This window comes from Orcinus orca, chromosome 3 (assembly GCF_937001465.1).
Source record: "Orcinus orca chromosome 3, mOrcOrc1.1, whole genome shotgun sequence".
Lineage (NCBI taxonomy): Eukaryota > Metazoa > Chordata > Mammalia > Artiodactyla > Delphinidae > Orcinus > Orcinus orca.
The window spans coordinates 146,771,129-146,793,197 of NC_064561.1; the positions used below are offsets into that span (position 1 = coordinate 146,771,129).

Sequence of the window (22,069 nt, forward strand, 5' to 3'; positions counted from 1 at the left end):
TGACACAGAAACGGTACATGTCAGAATCTAGGAGGTGAAGCTGACCTGCTCACATGAACAATCCACAGAAATCTTGAGTCAGGCTTCAGATTTCCATAAGGTTTTGACCTAGGCATTTAAGCCAATCGTATTTAAAGTTCAAGGAGGGCTTCTCTGGTGGCACAGTGGTGAAGAATCCGCCTGCCAATGCAGGGGACACAGGTTCGAGCCCTGGTCTGGGAAGATCCCACATGCCGCAGAGCAACTAAGCCTGTGCACCACAACTACTGAGCCTGCTCTCTAGGCCCGCGAGCCACAACTACTGAGCCTGGGTGCCACAACTACTGAAGCCCGCACGCCTAGAGCCCGTGCTCCGCAACAAGAGAAGCCACCATGATGAGAAGCCTGTGCGCACCGCAATGAAAAGTAGCCCCTGCTCGCTGCAACTAGAGAAAGCCCGCATGCAGCAACGAAGACCCAACGCAGCCAATAAATAATTTATTAAATTAATTTTTAGAAAAAGTTCAAGGAGTATGGAGGAAATAAGATATTTGTAAAAATCCTTTCAAAGCAGGTGGGACCACAGAATTTTCATGCTTCACAGACCCAAGTCATCATGATTTGCTTTTACTCTTCCAGATGCACAAGTAAAATGGCTCAGATGCTGCTTCCAGCAATTGGGGCTATAAGTATTAGTATTCTTAGCAAAGGTTCCAGATTAACATGCTTGTAAAACCACGGCTTCCTGATACCCTGCAGTTTCTTTTGCAATTTCTACATAATTCTAGTCTGTACATGACATTTTTTTTGTGGAGTTTTAGGCAATTGGCACATTGCGGCCATCTGGCAGGCAGTGGAGAAGCACACATTTGACATTATAAGATGATGCATCAGTGATTAAAAACAAACCAAAAGGTGGTTGATGTTTATTGTAATGGAGCAGCACAAACCCCGAGGGGATTAACTAATCAGTATTCACAAAGGCATCTTCAGACTGAAGCACCCACTGTTACTGAAAATCATTTTTAACTAGATGAAATATTTCAGCAACGGTTGCTTTTTGAAACAAAAATAAACAACAGACAAACAAAGAAGGTAGAAATTAAGTAATCATAAAATGCTCGCTTTGGTTTTGGAATAGGTATATCATGGGCAGCAAATTTGTGTGTGTGTGTATGTAATTTCCTTGCTTGTAATTTTTCAGTAATTCTGCAGGATAAATCCAATTCCTTAGTTTGGATATGAGGCCCTTTGTAGTCTAAATCTCACCATCTTTTAATTCAATTTCCACAATTCTCAGGCAGTAATCTTATGTCCAACCCATGGAGAAATACTATGTAGGTCCCTGAGCACTCATATCTGTCTCTTATCTTCTTGTCTTTACTCACGTGGTTTCCGATTCTTGGAAAGCACGTTACCTACCGTTGACCTGAAAATTTCTCCTTCAAAATTCAATTTCCCTAAACTCTCAAATACACCAAGAACTTCTCTGTCTTTTGTATTCCTGTGGTATATATCCATTTTATCATCCCTAATGTGTATGTTATAATCATGCATATGTTTGTTTGTCTCCCTTTATTAATTTATTTGTTCACTTTACGAATATTGAGCAATAAATATGTGTGAGACTCGTTCTATGCATAGGGAATACACATCTGTAGTCAGGGTCTGGAAGAGAAAGCACTTTGAGTATTTGCAACAGAGGGGATTCAATGCAGGATATTGGTTACTCGGGTGATGGAGGAGATTAGAATCCAAACAGGGCCTGAGGAAACGGCCCAGAGGTTACTAATATCAGTTAGCGTGCACTGCAGGAGATAGCTGGAGGCACGAAGGAGAAACAGCTTCTGCTGGAGAGGCCACCAGAGGAACAAATGGAGGGAGGAATACCCCATCTTCTCCCTTCTCCGGTTTGCCAGTCTCCTGTTTTGCTTCGCACTGTCCAAGTCCACCTGGAATGCGGCTAACGCAGGAGCATGAGAAACGAAGTAGGCTCAGCTCCCCCTGCAACGCAGAGCAGTGGAAGAGTGCAGAATGGATCTGAAGACCAAGATGCCCAGGATTGGCACAGAGGTAAACAAATAAAAAGACATTTCCCTCTCTTAATGAACATATGAGCATTTCATTGTATTTCATCCCTGTATTCCCAGCTGCTCACATAGTAATTGCACGTGATTGGTGGCCAATTTACATCTTGAATGCCTTAATTGATGAATGAAAAAATAATTCAGAACAAATCATCTTGATGATCCTATGGTTCCCTCCACAACTGACCAACAACTTCATGAGAAAATACTTTGGGTGGCAGCTTTATCTCTTGATCCCAGATTTACTTCCAGCACGGGTATCTGTGATTCTTACTACAGACTGTATTTTCTGTGGTGTTTGCTCTGGACCTCATAAATCTGATTCCATCCCAAGGCTTTAGAGTCCTGAGGATTCTCAAGGTCACTGTATTCCAGGAGGTGTGAACTGCTGTGACAATTTTTGGGTTTTGTTCCGTTGTGTTTTACAGGACGTAGCCTGTAACAACAGCTTTTCTGGCAGATAACGCACTCAACATTCTGTGAGCGGAGCAATTAGATTTACCTGCAGCAGCCTGGGGAGGGGATAGGGCATTGGAACCGACCTCAAGCGCTTCTGGAGCAGACATATCCAGGATTCTACTCAACTTGTTGGCAAAACTCTGTAAGTGTTGTGCAAAGCATTTATATTAGCAGCTGTTCTTCTTACTCTATAAAGATCCTCTCAGTGGTGAAGGTCTTTTTCTGGGCCATTATAAATGCCAAAATTAGTTCAAAGGGCATAGATTTCATAAACACTGTGTAGAAAGAGATTTAGTTCAGCAAACACTTTGGCATGTTGAGCCTGTGCTTGGAATTGTGCTTGCTGATCAGTGGGTGAGAGCGCCAAAATCACTGAGCAGTTAAGCATCGGAGCTCGAGTTGGATGGCCTTGGTTCCACCATTCACTGAAATGTGACCTTGGCCAAATTCCTGTGCCTTTCTGCTTCAGTGTTCCCATATGTAAAATGTGGATAATAATAGTATCAACCTCAGAGGTTACCGTGAGTATTAAGTGAAGTGAGAACAATGCCTTGTATGTAGTGTTAGTAAACATCATCATCATCATCACTCTTACTAATAAGCACTCTTACTAACACATTCTTGCAGGACTGAGGCATCTTCCCCTTTGTATCCACCTAGTGCCCAGTGGAGAACCTGCAGCACAGTAGCTACTCAGCTTTTTTAGAGATATTAAAATGCAGTGAAATGCCTCAAGTTGCTTCCTCTATCCTATTAGAAAATGCCCTAATTTCAACCCAGATTCATTCAGTTGGGGAAAATCTGTACAATATACAGCATCTCAGCCTCTAGGGTGTCTCCTAGCTCTCACTCTCTGTCCACCCTCAGTTTGCATTTCAGGATAACAGGAGATCAAAAGAAAGAGTAGAGAAGATAAGGGAGAAAACAGAGATAAGAAAGGGAAATTCAAAGTGGAAGGAGTGTGGCCAAAGCAAGACACAGAGCAAGGCCCCCAAGGGGAATAAAATTAACAGAAAACTAAACTCTTCTCATGCTTGTGCGCTGTGCACTCTGTTTCCACTCTCATGGGGCCCTCACGTAGGTCCCCTTGCTTAGTAGAGGGCCTGCCTGCTCCTTCCTCCAGGCACTCAGATCTAACTATCTCTGTTGGTCCAAGGATGTGCTCCTCCTGGGGCCCATAGGAGAATTTTCAACACAGAACATAATTTCCTGAGAAGCTTGAGTAGGTATTGCTTAGAGGCCCAAATGTGATCTTGCTGTTTTCACTCATTAATTCATCCTGCACTGGGTAACTTGCTCATTTATAGCATATTGAGCGTCTTACCCTGTAGCAGCCACTGGATTCAGGTGCACAAGACAGACGTGTAAGTCTAGGGCTTTAGCGTCAGAAGACACAGAGAGACATCAGTGTAAATGAATAATTATGTTAGTGAGAGAACTTTAAACAAAAGTATATATGGGTGCCTTCCTCACACCCTAACTTTCTCATCCTCTTCTCTTCATTCTCAGTTAACTGGTCAATACAGTTTGCCTATTCAAGACTTTTTTATTGAGTACTTGCTATATTCTGAACGTTTCAGAAATTTGAAGTATAAATAGTATTTTCTTTCTCCCCGGGTCTTTACAAAATATTAGGGAGACAAAAAAACCTTAAGAAGACCCTCTTTTTTTTTTTTGCAGTACGCGGGCCTCTCACTGTTGTGGCCTCTCCCGTTGCAGAGCACAGGCTCTGGACGCGCAGGCTCAGCGGCCATGGCTCCCGGGCCCAGCCGCTCCGCGGCATGTGGGGTCTTCCCGGACCGGGATACGAACCCGTGTCCCCTGCATCGGCAGGCAGACTCTCAACCACTGCACCACCAGGGAAGCCCAAGAAGCCCCTCTTAACATACATTACAGTCTGGAAAGAGTTCATGGAGGAGGTGGAGCTTAGCTTGAGCCTACAGGTAGTGGATTGGAGATTGGTTGGTACCTGGAGGTCAGAAGAAGAGAAACTTCTAAGCAAAGGGAGAAAATTGGGGCCCTCAGGAGAGTGGACAGGCTCACGGTGTGTTGAAGGGACACAGGGAAAAACTAATGGCTGAATTTAGGGTGTTGGGAGGGGGAGCTAGTGGGAGATAAGGTTGGATTGATGGGAGAGGTCAAATTAGGCAGGACCTAGAAATCCCAGGAGAAAAAGTTTAGTTAATTAGCGTATGTAGTACATACTCTGCCCAGGACCCCATTCTCCACTTTCTGGGAAAACAAAGGGCTAATGAATGAATTACAGGTTTTCTTTGGCAAACTGAACACACTAGATAGTTCTGTTTGAAAAGAAGTTGATATCTTGTAGCCTGGACTTCATATTTAACTTCTTGCCATGGCCATCTTTATGAAATGTCAGTCCCCACTGCTGCCTTTAAACCTGCTCGCTTTGATATCTCTGTTGTTGTGAGATCTCTTTGTGGTGGCGTAGAACATCGTGGTTACCTGGATTCCTAAACTGTGCTCACGTTGCTCCCTTTTGTCCGCAAGTCTTAAGACGATGACAGCTTGTCAACAATGTCACAACCCTATATGGGCCAACCTTTCACCTTCTCACCTCCCACAATGAGGCTTTTGAAAATATGTCAACACATATGAATTGGAGTGTGATTGTGGAGATAGAGTGTGGGTAAAAGTGCCGTTTCAGTCACGCTGAGGGAAATGCTTATTTACGTGGATAAATATGAAAAATAGCAGATGAATAGAAACATTCATTTTTTTGACTTGAGTAGCTAGACAACCTGAAAGAAATAACAGCACCAGAGCTGCAGAGAAAAACCCAGTGAGTTACTAAGCATTTAAACAAAAGTTGAATTTTGTTTATAAAAAGTAGCATGAGAAATGTGTGGGATAGAGTCAGGATTGATATGATGTCTCTAGCTAGAGGGCTGAGAAACAAATTTCTCTTGGAATTCTTCTTGGTTTCAGAAGGCTCCCACATTATGCCAGAGACCTCCTTGCCTTCCCACTTTCCCTGTCGTTTTTCACCTGGGATCCTTTCCTTTGTTGGCTGCTTAAGGAATGAAAGGCCTCAGGCCCACCTCTTCACCCCACATTAATTAACAAAACAAAGCACATGGCTAATTTTTCCAGGTTTTCTGAGGGCTTTCCCAATTGTGTAAAAGGACTTTAGCTTATTAAAACCCCTCTTTTCAACACTCTTTATTTTTGTTTGTTTGGCCTACAGAAAAAAAAAAGCAGTCCCATAAATACTCAAAGGAATGAAGCAACCTCATCTAATATGTCAAAGGAGATTTTTTGTGTCCTGTGAGTGTCCTGGGAATTTGATACCCAGGGTGAAACAGGAGGTTTATGGCTAAGTCGGAGGGGGAGGCACCAGTGGAAACTGGAGGCTACACGGCTCTAAGGAAGAGAATCTTCAGGATTTACTCCACTTTTCGTTTCCTTTCTGTAGCCAACAACTACACTCATCCTGGCCAGGCCTGACCAGGCTTTGACATGAGCCCAGGAAATGCCTTTGGTGCACTTAGGACCTCCCCTGCTGGCGCCTTTCCCCAGCCCCTCCTCTTTCCCCAGCCACCCCACTGCCTGCTGGTCCTCCACACTCCGTGGTCTCTCATCAGCCCCCTCCTGTCATCGGGACGGTGCTGCTGAAACCCTCACTCTACTATTTGATGTGAGAAACAGGTTGTGAGAAAAGGTAGCTATTTCCTGGCTTCCCTGGTGGCGCAGTGGTTGAGAGTCCGCCTGCCGATGCAGGGGACACAGGTTCGTGCTTCGATCCGCGAAGATACCACATGCCGCGGAGCGGCTGGGCCCGTGAGCCATGGCCGCTGAGCCTGCGCGTCCGGAGCCTGTGCTCCGCAACGGGAGAGGCCACAACAGTGAGAAGCCCGCGTACCAAAACAAAAAACAAAAACCAAAAACAAGGTAGCTATATTTTCAAGGCAAATTAGGCAATATAGAGAACAACCAGGATCCCAAGTTGAGGTTCAACTATTTTCTTTTTTCCCAGAGGGGTTTTCTAATTGCTATTTGCGAACAGTCACCATTTTGTTATAGTGAATTTGCAAAACAAGATTTAGATATATTATTTTCCCTCAGTTTATAATTTGGTACCATTGGGGTAGAAGGGCAGAAATCACTGAAGGGAGTGTCTATAGCATACAGTAACACTGCTTTGCCTGCAACATTCTCACATTATAATTCTTAATTTATTCATCCAAAAATATTTGCTGCTCACTTACTCGGGGTGGCGGAGGATACAAAAAACAAATATAAACAGGTTTTTATTTGGAGGCGGTTCCATTCTAGTGGAAGAAAGGAGGCAAGTCTGGTGCTGTTACCTACAGCAGAATGTGATGGAAGCCACGAGAAATGTTCAAGTTAATGGCTATCAAATTGTATGGAAGAAAGAGATTGTATCTGGTGATGGACTTCGGGGAGGAGATAGGATTTCTTCTGAGATTTTTAAGAAAAGAGGATTAAGGCCAACTGATCTGACAGTGGGAATGGGTAGAATGATTTGGATCAAAGAGAAACAATGTGAGGAAGAACATAGAATTAACAATGTCCAAGGTTTAGTGGATTCAGGGATTAATGGGGAAACTGGTTTGACAGAAAATAAATCATGTGTAGTGATTCTGTGATAAATAAAGACGGAAACTGTTTGGTTTCTTCATAGAGGGCTTGAATGCTGTGCTAGGATGTGTGGTTTATACAGTAATGAGAAACCACAGGATCGTTGAGCAGGATAGTACCCTGACAAAGAGGTCTTCAAGGCTCAGTGAGAGGTTTCCTTCCATGTACCCACCTATCACGTCATGCAGCATCCTGGATTGTAACTACCTCTGTAGGTACTCTCTTAAAGACTGTAGACACTTTCAAGGCAGGAACTACTTCTTGAAAGTGAAAGATGGGCATCTGGAGAACACCTGTCACAGAGTCTGGTACATACCATGGGCTAAAAAGAAAAAGAAGTGTTTTGAAGAGATAAATGAAAATATTAGAGCTGATAAATACTGTAGTAGTCCAGGGAAAGCAGAGATTTTTTGGATGGAGACTTGACAGTTCTTGGAGACTGAGTGGATGCAATGGGGAAGAGAGATGGTTTTCAACCCGGTGAGTTTGAGAATGAAGGTAGTCTTGAACAGAAATAAGGTTGTCAGTGAGCCCTCAGCACTGCTATTTCAATGGGAAATGTGCTGGTGCACACTTCCAAACCCTCATCCTTAGAATTATGCAAGCTGAAATAGCATTCCCGATCCCTGAAAACAGATGTCAGTCAGACATTACAAAAGAAAATCAGTATGTTTATGAAAGTTCATGTTTGCTCACACATATTTTTTAGAACTTTTGTATACTAAACAATGAATCATGTATTTGTTGATGCTTTTTGAATGTCTATATACAGCTTAATATTTTGCCTTAGGTCCAATGTATGAACAGTCTCTTTCACTCTGAACAAATTAAGGAAACTTAAAGAGGATGGAAGGTGGTGGATCTCTTATTCATTAAATTTTTATGTTACATATGGCAATAATTGTTATACTATTTATGGTAATAAATGATGACTCTGTCCTGTTACTTCCCCCAAATCATCCTGGTTGGGTAGCAGAAGTGGAGAAGGTATGAAAGAGGTGGAGATGGACTGTGGTCACCTTCAGCGCAAAGTGGTTGGACTTACTCTTCGTCACATTTTTCAGCAATACTAATAAAAATTTAAATATTATTTAATTGCATGGTTTTAAAAAATTAAACACTTAAATGTTTAACAGGTTAAATTTATGAAATTAAGCACAACATTAGCAAAGAAAGATTATTGGTGGTGGTAGGCAGGGTGTAATTTTGAGGAATGCAATTTTTTATACAAAAAAACCCAGAAGTAGTGGTAACTATAAGTCAGTTCCCCCAAACCACAAAGTATTGCAGGAATTTGGAGCAGGGAGACATCATTTATGGCTGAGTGATCCAGAAAGTATTCATGTACTTGAGGGTATGAGAATTATGGCCTTGAGTTATAGATAGATTTACAATAGGCAGGAATGCAAGGAAAAAGATTCCAAATAATAAATTGCAGAAAGCTATGCTGTTCCACGGCTGTTGCAGATTAGAACTAGAAAACTGGTTATGCTCTAAGCCTACAACTATTAAGAAATATGTATCCCTCATGTATATGCATGGCTGAGTCGCTTTGCTGTACACCTGAAACTATCACAACATTATTAATCGGCTATACGCCAATATAAAATAAAAAGTTAAAAAAAAGAAAGAAATATGTATCCCAGAAGTTAACCAGGAAACACACAAAGAACATAATGTTCCCAATTACACAGCTGCAAAAATTAAGTTAGATGTCACAAAGTAGTAAGTATATATAATAAAATTCAGGTTCCTTGCAATTTATACCAAGTTAGAAGAATGTAGTTCCTTTGGAAAGAACCTTATTTCCTCACTGACATAATTATAAGATGTATTTAATTCCATCACTGATTTGTTTTTATTGGTAATGAATATTAGTACTTTAGCCTAAAATATCTCTCTTCCTTGTATGTCAAGTAGTTAATGACCTGTAAATTAACTCTTAAATATGCTAAGGACGCTCATTATTTAAAGTAATTATTTCGCAAAGCAATGATCCTTTGGTTATGCAAATTACTGACATTCAGTTATAAAGTTGTAGGTATCCAGTTTTATGGTTCATTCTGGGCTCTCAAAATGACCTAACAATCCAGGTGTTGCTTGTTCCAAAGTTAAATAATGGGAAGATGAAAATACATAATTCAAGGGTGACAGAGAAAATGTTACCCACATCTAGGGATTCCTCCAGTTTCTGCAGGCGATAGAGCTGGAGCCCAGGGTGATGATGATGACGTTAGCTTTGGCTTGTTATACTCCCTCTGCTGGGTAGTTGTTTAGATTTATGAATATATTATGTGCCAATTACAAGACATATTTTTGGCTTTAATGTCACTTTATTTGAAGACCATTTTCATCAGATGGACATTTAAAACGTACTTTTTTTGTGTGCCTACTTAGTGTCAAACACTTACCAAGTACTGGAAATAATCTGTGCCTGGTGGCATGGAGGAGGGTGACCAGGAGAAAGCAGCAGGCAAATCAATACACCTTTTCACTGTGTGCTAAGTGAGACAGATGAGTGCCGGTCAGATGCTCTGAGAAGACTTAGAAGAAACATCTGGTCCAGACTGGGAGGACAAGAGGAGGTTCTGAAAGAAGTGAAAACAGGTTGAGGGCCAAGAGGAGTAACACCTGGAGACTGGGAGTGGGGCTGTCTTAGGCAGAGAGAAAAAGCCTGTGAAAGGAGATGAGTAGCGACCGGCTGTCCTCTGGACTGTAAATCATTCAGGGTGGTTCCAAAGCTGAGTGTAAGGATCGTTGTGGTGGTGGTGAACAATGAGGCTGGAGACGGAAGAGGGAAACAGGGGCCTGAAGTTCTTATTTTATTAATAAATTGGAAGACATTGAAGGATTTTAAGTAAGGGGTTTATAAAATGAGATTTGCATTTTAGGAAGATCACATTAGCTTCAGTATTATGTAAGGGGGTCAAGACAGTTGTGATATTAATGGATGAACAACAAGGTCCTACTGTACAGCACAGGGAACTATATTCAATATCCTGTTATAAACCATAATGGAAAAGATTATGAAAAAGAATATATATTATTAACTGAATCACTTGATGTACAGCAGAAATTAACACATTGTAAATCAAATATACTTCAATAAAATTTTTTTTAAAATCTAGTAGCTTATTTAGTGGGGACCAAAATGTAGGAGGGTCTCCTGTGTGCTGAGTTAACCCTTTAGTTGCTGCATCTGGGCATGTGGGACTGAGGCAGTGTCTCTTCACTAACATACAGAACTAACATTCAGAATCTTAACAGTCATAGGCTGTACTCATATGTTCTAGCTGAATGTCTGCTCTGGGGAGAGGGTCCCGGATTCAGTCAAGGAGAATCACAGGAAGATATTGATATAACCACATAAAAGTTAACAAAAGAAGTCACAGGAGAGATCAAGAAAATTGAATGCATTCAAGACACTCATACAGAGGAATTAAAATGACCTGGCTACTGATTGGTGGGGATTGAATGACAGGGAGGCACTAGGGGATGACTTGCCTCCTGGCTTGAGTAAACAGGTGGTTGGTGTTCATTGGCTTTTTGAGAGGAGAGTCAAATGGTGGGGGGTTGGGGGCACTGGTTAGAGTTTATTTGAGGTATCCTAGGAGCACCGAGGAAGAGATGTTTGTGTGGCAGTATTTGATCATATGAATTTGAAGCTCAGGGGAGAGATAGGAATAAGAGTGCAGGTTTAGGAGTCATCAGACTACAGGTGGGATCTGGAGCCATGGTGGACAGCGTCTTCCAAGCAGAAGAGTAAGATGCCACCATCCTGGGTGATGAGTCTTCAGTGTCGCCCAGGCTACAGTACATCAAACACACACACACACACACACAAACTTGACAATATGATGGATCTGGGAAATGATAAGTCACATCACAACAGACATGAAACTTACTAAACTACTACAACCATTCTCTTGCAGATCTCAGTACTGAGCAAGCCTGATTTACAGGAGGAGGGTGAAGTGTGTTCGCAAACATGTCCCCTTAGTGTCCAGAACATCCCTCCTCTACCTTTCCCCTTCACGTGGCTAAATGTGTGCTTTTAGGCTTCTTGGTGTAGACAGCATTGTTAGGCCATCGTCTTCAGGTCATCCTCTCTTTCCTGAATACTAAAAGGAATAGGAGAATTTTAATTGATCTCCAATACAAAGTCCAGGGGGAAATTCTCAATTTATATCGTTATCTCTAACACACAAATTGGATCTCTTGTTTCCTAATTTACTGCTTTTTCCTAAATCCTCTCCATCTCTTCTATCCACTCTTTTTCTCAGTTCCTCCTTCTCCAGGCCTTTGTACCCGTCAGAATTACTAAAACCAATTTCTAACGTTTCTTGCTTTCTGCCTCCTCCGAAATCCTTCTGAATACAGCTGTCAGCAAGCTTCCAAAACTCCACTTTCATGATGTCACTCACCCAAGGGCTGACAACGATTTTTCCACTGCAGTCAAGTGTAGACTTCTTTCCTTCCAGATTCTCCAGAATAAAACCACACCCAGCGTGTGCAATGGTATTTAATGATCCCTTGATAGAACTCTTCAAAGCAACCAGACCTAACTCTTCACTGACCCTTCCCATCCGTCTGCTGTAATTCTTACACTTGTTATCCATTTTGCCAAGCTAGGATCTCAACAGGGATAAACACGGTTTATTAGAAAGAGCACAAAGATTAGATTCAGAAACACTGACCCTAGGTTTGGAGCCTAGTGATCCCTTTGGCAAGGTGTTTAATTTCTCCTCTACAAGAGATAAAGATATCTGCTAACACATTCCACAGTTATGTGGATGGGAAAATGAGACAATCTGTGTGAATGTGCTGTCTAAATTATCAAGAGCTCATAAAACAAATCCTATCTAATTAAAAAATTCTCTTATCTGAAACTCAAGGATACCTGGTTTTTCAACTATTGATAGGTATATATATTTAGTATCTTTGAAAATTTCAGTCTTCTTAGATACAAGTTACAAATCACTACTATTTGAAATAATTTTAAAAAGGGACCCGGAAGTTAGGAGCAGAAACAGAGGCCAAATACTCAGCAAATTCTCAACATCGGCTTTCCAAAAAAGCAGCCTGTGTAACTTTTAAGTTAACCTGGAACGTAGAACTATATTCTTGCCAGTTATATTCCTATGAGGAGAAATATCATTCCCCATGACAGGGAATGACAGCTCCACAAGTCTGTAAGATTGAGCCATGAAGTCAAAAAGATAATTATCAAAAATTTGGTGGAGGAATCAAAAACTAAAAACTCAAAAAAGTTAAGTGCTTTCTAATATACGTATTATCTACAACAAAGCAAAAGCAGATATACAAGCAAATACAGCAAATCATTGTAACTTTGCTGCAAAAAGATTATGAAAAGTGCTGAATAAGTAAATGGAAATACTAGTAAGACACTACTCATTAACACTAATTTGAGGATTAAATGTCTTTTTAATAAAGGATTAAAGGATCAAAGTTGTCATTTGGATTGCAGTTTCTGTTTCAACAAATATAAAAGTATGAGTTTTTGTAGGTTCACTCAAGATTCTTTCATCTGTAAGCCTACTTTCCATCCTATCTTTGTTTTACTTGCCCTCAGACTGGGGACAGTCTATTAAGTGTTCTGTTAATGCCCAAGGATCTCACATGGTATTTCCCCCATTGCTATGATGTAGATGATCTGTTCCTTCCCTAAGTGTTGCCTGTATTGTTGGTCTTTCCCATTCAGCATCACTGGCCTTGTGCTATTCATGAATTATTTGCAAACGTGTGTGTTTTCCTTTCCCAAATAGACTGAAGGCTCCTTAAGGTCAACACAAAATCTAATACTCTCTATTCCTTATACTGAATGTCAAGATGCATATTAGACTCTAACAAGTATTTCCAGAGTAACTGAAATCAAGTCTAAAAACCCGAAGTGTGTTATCTATGGTTTTGCAGCTATAAATGTAACATGAGTAAAATATTTTATTTATTACAAGAATGTAAATTTAGCTCCTCATAAATATTTACTATTAAAGTGTTTAGAGAACCATATTTATTTATGGACTAATATCTTATTCAGTTAATGAAATGTATTTTATAAAGTGGTGCTTTAACAATTATTTTCCAACGACTAACCAAGTCAGAAATGCTTAGAAAATTCAAGACAGTTCATTTGAAATGCTCCAGTTGGTATTATGCCAAAGTGTTTATAAATAGAGCATATATGTAAAATGTACAAAAATCTTTTGTTTCAATCCTGTATTTCTTGACGGAACTTGAAATTAAAATGGTACTCACATGACCAATTAAATCTACCGCAACTACTTGGGGAATACTGGCAAGAAGAGTTTTTTCTTTTATTCCCTCTTGTTTTACAAGTATTTTTAAGTGAAAAGGGCAGCATCCTTTTTAGAGTTTATTGAGAACTTCAAATATCTAGTCCCCAGAAGCAAGATTCATCATGAGGAGTATCTAAGGCCTAACCGAGTTTTCAAAATAGTGCCCACATATACCGTACTTGTTGAACAAATTCAGATTTATTGAAAGTAAACATTTACATTGGCTACAATGTTAGAACTATTACAAAGCTGGATAAAAGAGGCTTAAGTAGCAATAGAAAGCAAGTGCAGTAAAAAGTGAATAGAGAAAATATTTGGCCTTAGTGATCTTTTGGCAGTATTTACATTATGTACATATTGTTAAATATTTATAATAACTCTAAGGCACCAGAGGCTAAAGAGCAGGTTGCAATACTATTTTGTGCACAAAAGTCAAGAAATTTATTGTAAAGAAGGCTGTAGAATTAAAGAAACATAGGCATATCTTAATGTTTACATAAAGGAGTGGCTGCGTTTTTAAAATCTCAAATGACACATTAAATATCGGGCAGATTGAAGAAATTATTTTTAGAACATTAAATTATGTTGACTATGTAAATAAGCACTATTTTTTACTGACTTGCTGGTAAATGTGTAATGTAATCTATTCTTCAACACAGCTTTTTCACACTCATGGATATGATACGTTTTGTCTAAAAACTACTTGAAATTCCTTTGAACTACAAAAACTTATCCTAATATATCAGAGTGTATACAAAATTCCCAAGAAAAATTTACTGGATAATAATATACATCAAATTTATATATAATCTGACAAAAATTTAGCAGGCATTCAAGAATATTTGAATATTCAGTCTGCCATTCTGGCACAGCAGTTGGGTATTTTAATCCTTTAACTGTTTAGGGTGGGCAATTCTTTGTGGCTTCAGGTGAAAGGACATAAAATTGGCCCACGTAGAAAACCAATCCTAAAGGGAACTAATTATTTTCAAATTTTGCAACTTGTAACCCCTTCACTTACTCTTTGGGTGATGACTATGTTATTCATCACTGGTGATTGAAATATCCATATTACTGTATTGTCAAGAGGTAATTGACAACATAGATCTAGCATGGTCTTGACTGTCATATTATTTGATGACTTCTATTTGTAAAATTTTATTTGATCCTTATACTGAAAACCCAAACTTATCTTGACAAACAGTCTATCATTTGTCTTGAGGTAGTGTAATAATGAATTCAGCAGGACAATAGAATAACATCATAATATTTTTTAAGTGTGCTTCAAGTGCCACCGTGAAATCCATACATTTAGATGGTAGACAGTCCAAGGTTGAATGGACCTTCATGACGTATTAAATCACTATCTGATGAAGTCATCCAGACTTTAACAAGGATGATGAGGTCTTCCTTAGAACTTTCTGAAACCCCGTGCCCTAAGGCAAGTTATGGTACAAGTTATGGTACAAAGTACTGATAAAATTCTTTCAGTGATAATAAAGATTCATAGACTTACATATTAAAAGTTTCCTTTCTTTTAGCTAAGGGGAGAATAATTGAGGGATTTCTTCTCTAAACTCTTAAATTTTTCAATGAGAAATATTCATAGCGTTAAGAATAGCTTGAGTAGGTTTCTTATATCACACAGTATTTGAGAGTGAATTTAAGGATGTGGCACTCTTATATTTAAATTTTAAATTTAGAAACCACCTTCAAATCCAACATTTGACTGAGATTTGCTGAGCAACAAAATAAAAATCATTTTAACATAACGCAATCTAAGGCACCAAAGTACCTTACCATAATGTATTCTACAGCACTAGGTTATATGTATATTATTACTTTTTCTCTTCTCGAACGTTCAATCATTTTCTTCTCTTTTTAAATACAGTGGACAATGAAAGAGGACAAATTATTCATAGTGAAATGTTTACAAAATCAGTAATGCAGGAAAAAAAGTAGAATTAATAAATTAAGGCTCTTCTTCTCCCACTTGAAGAATGAAAAGAAATGATTGCCTTTGCTCAGTGGGTTAATATTAAGTAGTAATGACTACATAATTAGTATAACTATTACAAAGAATCAGTGAACAGACTTCAAGTGATTATAGAAGTACAATACAATATCACATGTTTGGAATTATCAAATAAGTCAAAAGATAATATCTTAACGAGGTAACTGAATCAAGGCATGATGATAATGTTTAAAGTTCTAAATTTTAAGGACCTGCTTGGATTCTGAAAGCATGATATGCATCTACTAATGGGTATTGAAATTAGATTCTGTAGAAATAAACATCAGTTTACTATAGTATTCCCAATATCAAAAGTCCAATGAGAAGACGGGCTTTATTTTTAGATACAGGCTTAAAAAGTTTTGACAATTTTTCAAAACAAACTAAAATCTGTCATTCTGCATTGCAAAAGCATTCAATTATCATGAGAAGACATCTTACTATCATAAAAGATGTCTATTATCTGTAATATTTAGTGGACATTAAAACTATCAATTACTTTCCTTGCTCTGATAGATGAATCTACTTTTATTCTTAAGTTGACAGTAGAAGTTTGTATTATAATGTTTTATCTCCCCTAAATAGTCTCCCTTGAGTCCTCCAAGCTACCCTTCCAGTTCAGATTCTAATACTATACCCCTTACAGGTCACTCAACTGTTGAGTAAATCCTTAGTGGATTAGTGGTTTTTAAATTATGCTTGGAGGCACTTCAAAGAGTTTTTGGAGGTGCCTCAGTGGTCCTAGTGGCCAAACACATGGGGTTTCAAGATTTCAATTTCCAAATCCTACTATTACATCCTCATATTTATGTCATGAATGTCTCACAAAATTAATTTGAAAATGTAATTTTGTTGCTTTAAAATATTTTAAAAACACAGTAAAGGGATTTGGGAGACTTGGGAGTCTTGGCAGAAAGAAGCAAGGAGTCCTCTTGTCCCATGTAAAGTCTTCAAATATTTGGTCACAGAACTGAATAAGATACTGTATCTTGGACCTACCACACCAATATTATCCCTCAGTCCGGCCTTGAGTTCAGAGGCACAAGTCAAAACAGATCAATGTTTTAGGTGGATCCTATCACAATGATTAATATCCCTTCAAGTCTATTTTTGCAGAAATAAGTGGCATATCAATTATTTACAATATAAGAAAACAAACAATTAGTAAATGCTTCCTAGATAGCAATCCTTAACAATGTGTATGACCTTTGTTCTCACCTTTTATACCAAAGGAACAAGCACAGAATTTATATTACACTTGCAAATGAGTATACATTTTTATTTTTTCTTTCTAAATAAATTAGAGTCAGATATGAGCCTTGATTCAGGGTTTGAATAGAGTGGCAGACTTGCTAATTAAACTGCTCTCATGAATGGCCTTATTCCAAAAACATCATGTAGGAAAAGAAACACTGTCAATTAAAAATTGTAATGAATAAGAACTTAGGTCCCAAAGAAATAGTAACGATTTTGATGCACACATGACTCTTGAAAAGAGAATGCTGAGAGCTGGTGTTATTGTTCTCTATATAAACTTATTCATGTTCTTTTAATATAAAAGAAACTTCAAAGTTTGTCTTCTTTCTCAATATGAAAAAAAAATAAGCAGAGGTATTAGATGAAAAATATAAAAATGCTGGTGTGGTACAAATAAATGTAGAAAACGTTCCACAGTAGGAAATAAAAATATATATACTGTTGTTTTAAATTCTGAGGCCTTTCTTTTAAACATATTATCATTTGAATAAAGATGTTCCCCAAATTATAATATTATAAAGAGTTAAATTTTAACTGAGGGGAAAATTCTTTAAACAAATAGAAAACTTGTTTGCAAATATTTTCAGTGAATGAGCAGTGGTGAATTTGGCTCATATCTTGGTTTATGTCCAGAGAGAATATTATTTTCTTACTGAACATTATTTTCTTTCCATTGAATGAGAACAGAATTGTGGAGCTGTGCCATCTGTTGTTAAAATACACGTATGTGTACATACACACATATATGCACGATCATACATTTTGATGCATGAATCTATAGATATGTATATTACATACTTTTGGGCAAAGCACTGTATCTAAGACCTAATTGCTTTTGTATATGGAAAAGTAACAGATTAGGAAACATCCCTCCCCCAAACATTCGAATGTTCATACCGCTAATTATATAGCACATCAGAATGTGCAAACATTACACTTATTGCAAAGTATCTTATAGATTTAGACGCCATTATAAAATGCTTTCAGTTCTATTTTTGTACCCTAAGATGTCGGTATATAATACCAAATTTCCAATTAAAGAGTTTAATATAAAAATATCAGCACAAAACTGTTTTTTCAATCTGTTTATTGTGTGAGGAACCCAAACTTCAGTTTAAGTGCTGTTGTAATTTTATTACTAGATTCCATAACCCTACAATTGATAAATTTTATACCATTTTAGGTATTTAATGAGAAACTTAGAAATACTAAGAAAAAAATCAGTATTCAAAGGGTTAATTTTGTTTATAATAACAATAAATTATTTTATCATCTTCTTCAGTTCAAAATCCAGCTTTGAACCCGAGGAAGGCTTTCAAATCATGTTAATTAAATGGTGGTCCTTTAACCAGTAGCAGTTTGATTACCAATTACTCGAAGGATCTCTTTGTGAATGCCTCCTTCTTGTGTGTTAATATTTGTGTCTCCCACTTGGCCATCTTCGTAGCTAAAACACAAGACACAGAAACATAAAACATTCGAAAAGAAGAAACATTCAAAAACATTCCCAAAGCATTTAAGACAGCTTAGAAATGCTGTCTGGTACCTGAAGTACAGCCCAAGGGAATCAAGAGCCAGAGACAGGTGCTTCTCAGTTGTGTTTAATAATGTGCTCACATTACTGAACACGTGATTATTCTACGTCATGCCCTGATTTGACCCTTCCTTTTTAATTTTAACTTTTTAATCTCACATAAAGCATTGCCTGAGATGCGGGAAGCACCCCAGTGTCTTTGGCTCTGCAAACCTTTTTCACAGCAGTTGTTATAAGAAGCCTGCTGAGAAAGAAGATACTGACTTCAGTTTTATGTTCCTTGGGTTCTGGATTTCTTAACTCCACTCCTACTTCAATCATTTATTTTCTGATCAGTGACACTCTCAGAAAAATCACTTCACTTTCCACCATTGCTCCTTTGCCATTCCTGCCTTCTAATTATTATTCTGTTGTAATCAGTGCTGCATTTTTTTTTTTATCACTGGTTGCTCTATTTAGTCCGACTACAACAATATTCTTATTTATGCTGGTACTACACATAAGAATGCCAGTCTGCTAAGTTTAGCTAAGCAATAGAAGTGAAAATATAACTTTAAAGGACAGCAATTACTAAGTCCTTTAGAAAGAAGTAATTACATTTTAGATGATAATTCATTTCCTCAAATAAACTTACTTGGGCAATAAGAATTTCCCAAGAATGAATTTTTAAACTTCCATGATAATATTCAGAGTAGAATAGATGATGAATTAATTTTACTTCATAAAAATGACTTCAAGACAGAAGCTTTAGAGAAGTGGTAATTACTTCAAAATAGATAACCAGGGGTGTAAGCATAGTGTCTCAAAGATTAATGTGTGCCACTGTCTTTTCCTCACCATGCTTAAATTCTCCTGAAATAGCACAGTACAGAAAAATGAAATAGATGACACATAACAATGAGAACTTAGGTCCTTACATAATCAACTACTTAAAAACCTAGTGATGGTTGCATCTATATCGAGTTTAAACTCCTAAGAAGTGGCCCAAGTTTGCCTACTTGGTTAATTTTTACCATGCAAATACACACACACATACGTATACATAAGGCACCCAATGGTGAGACATTATTGTAAAAAAAAGAATGGGATATGTGGTACAAAGCCCAGTTGTAATTATTTTCTCAGGAGTTCAAACAATAAGTGCTCTGTTACAAACTAGAGAATGTGTAAAGTGAAACGCTTTAGACCTAGATCTAATCGGGAGTTTTGTAGCAAACTGCGTAAAGATATATTTTATTGGGCAAGTAAAATATGTTAGCCTGGTTTTTGTATAAATCCAGGCTACTCACTGGACCAAGGGTAAGCTAAGCCATCCATAATTCTGAGCCAAGGCTGGGGAAGCAACCTGGCTTGCAGGCTTGGCCCACATGAGATAATGGTGTTTTATCAAACCAACCGGCCTAGCTCCTCTACGATACATATTATGGAAAACAAAAGAGACTGACGAAAAGAGAATGAACCAGACACAAAGGAAACCATAGTGCTTTGAGAGAAGTGGGAAGAGTGGCAGGTCTCAGAACTGCTTTGGTTCTTGATGGCTTCCCAACTTCTGATACCAGTCTACCATGTATCTCCATCCTAAGTTTCCTAATAGGTGTTTATATAAGATATTTTCAGCTTAATAGATACCAGCCTACATATTACCATCTCTGTTCTTTTCAACTTAAAGTTGACCTTGATTAAGGTTTGCCTGTAATACATTAAAACTTCTCATTTTTTCCTCAACCCACTGCAATCATTCTTCAGATCCTACTACTCTACTGAAAAGTACTGACAGTGGTTGCCCATGGCCTCCTAGCTGATAAATTCAGGAGACTGTATCTGCTATGTCTGCAGCATGTGATACAGCTGACTGCTCTTTTTCTTAAAGCTATATCATCTCTTCCCTCCCTAGTTGGCCCTTTGATTATTAATTCTCAGTCTCTTTCATTGCATTCTCTCCCCTGGCCTCCCATTTCAATGCTGGTTTTATCCACAATTCCCTCCTCAGTGTTCCCTCTTTTTATGATATGCAAACTCACTTTACTTTAGTCTGTCCCATTGTTGTAACTATCACCCACATGCTGATTCCTAAAACTGTATCTCCAGTCCTTACATCTTCCCTAACTATAAATTTCCTACAGAAATCACAGAGGTGGTATATTCAAAGTTGAACTTAACTTCTTAATACAAAACTGACTGCTCTTTTCTACTCTGTCAATATCTCAGTTTGAACTACCATCATCTACCCACCCCACCAACAAGAAAACTTCAGTCATTCTTGGTTATTCCACGTGCCCAAATCCAATACATCATCAAGTTATGTTGCTTCCATTTCCCTAGTTATTCCCACTTGCATCTTCTCTCCATCTAATACCATCACCTTCGTTTAGGCATTCATTATCATTCATCTAAACGGGTGACTTTCAAGTGGCAGGTTGTGTACAGTTAGCAGGCTTTGAAATTCGGTTGTCCAGGCTAGCATTTTCCAATGAAATTAGAATAAAGTAGGACAGAGAGTACTGACTGCACCACACAAAGTAAGATTGTTCTTTCCCAAGTCACAATGTCAAATTCATTTCTTTCTGTAGTGAGAAACGCTGACCTAGACTATTGTAATGACATTATAACTGATCTTTCTATCTCTACACTTATCCCCCCATCCCTCCTACAAGACTATTCTCTGCCCTGCTAGAGTGATGCAAATGGCCTTCGCTTCACTTGCAGAACAAGATCCAATGTCACTGGCATGGCACACCTGGGTCCTTCATAATCCAAACCTAAACTTCTTCTCTAGTCATGACCCATCACTCCTCCCTCACTCTATTTCCCAGTCAAACGGAAGGGTTTGCTATATCCAAGTATTACACATTCATTGACACATAAAAAGCATTTGAAGTTAATGGAGAGGAGATGAGACTCACATTCTTTAAATAAACTATAATAATTTATAGAAGGAACACAGGAGGAGGAGAGAATAGAGAGCAAGAGTGAGAGAATGAGATTGAAAGTATTAAGAAAAATGCTGATTTTTCCATTTTCTATGAAGCCCATAAGGAAACACAACAGCTGCGGGCTGAAGGATAAAATCAGTCAAAGGCATTCAGGTGTCCTAAATTATGAAGCATATATAATAATAAAGGTAAAACCAACTACCATTTGAATTGGTTAACCAGCAGGGCTTAGATAAATGAAATTACTAGTGGCATTAAGACATTTATTACAATATAGCATACAGATTATTTTGCAGCTATTTATTAGTATTGCAGACAAACACTAAGTTGTTAATATAACACTGAAGTTCACTTACGTCCAGGCAGCAACAAAATTAAAAAAAAAGAAAGAAATACAGCAAGAATGATGTCAATAGGGAAATGATACACTTGACTGGGGTTTTCTACAGAAGGAAAAATGAAACCATCTAAAAGAAGACAAAAATTACTTATGTTCCTAGGAGTATAAAAAGATAACTGAAATTTTAATAAATAATAAACCAATTTGCTTTAAAAGCTATGAGACAATAGATGGAATCTGGAACTCTCTTGGGTATGTTAGGAAATTTCATGGACAAAAACTTAAATGTATTGACAACCTTTATTTTCAAACTGATTATAGCAGCTCTGTGACAGTTTTAAGATTGGTTCACATACATTTGTTTTCTTTTCTTTTCTTTTTTTTTTTTTGCGGTACGCGGGCCTCTCACTGTTGTGGCCTCTCCCATTGCGGAGCACAGGCTCCGGACGCGCAGGCTCAGCGGCCATGGCTCACGGGCCCAGCCGCTCCGCGGCATGTGGGATCTTCCCGGACCGGGGCACGAACC

At 38.3% G+C, this 22,069-nt stretch overlaps 1 protein-coding gene across 3 annotated transcripts in view; it reads right to left on the reverse strand.

Annotated features, from left to right (window-relative positions):
• Positions 1-13,644: 13,644 nt before the first annotated feature.
• Positions 13,645-22,069, reverse strand: part of PARP8 (poly(ADP-ribose) polymerase family member 8) — a 182,530-nt gene continuing 174,105 nt past the window's right edge. For all 3 annotated transcript variants that reach the window (XM_004265941.4, XM_049708408.1, XM_012531662.3), the window contains one exon: positions 13,645-18,183. In XM_004265941.4, coding sequence (XP_004265989.1) covers positions 18,081-18,183 — 103 coding nt within the window. In that variant the 3' untranslated portion in view covers positions 13,645-18,080. The remainder of the gene's footprint in view (positions 18,184-22,069) is intronic.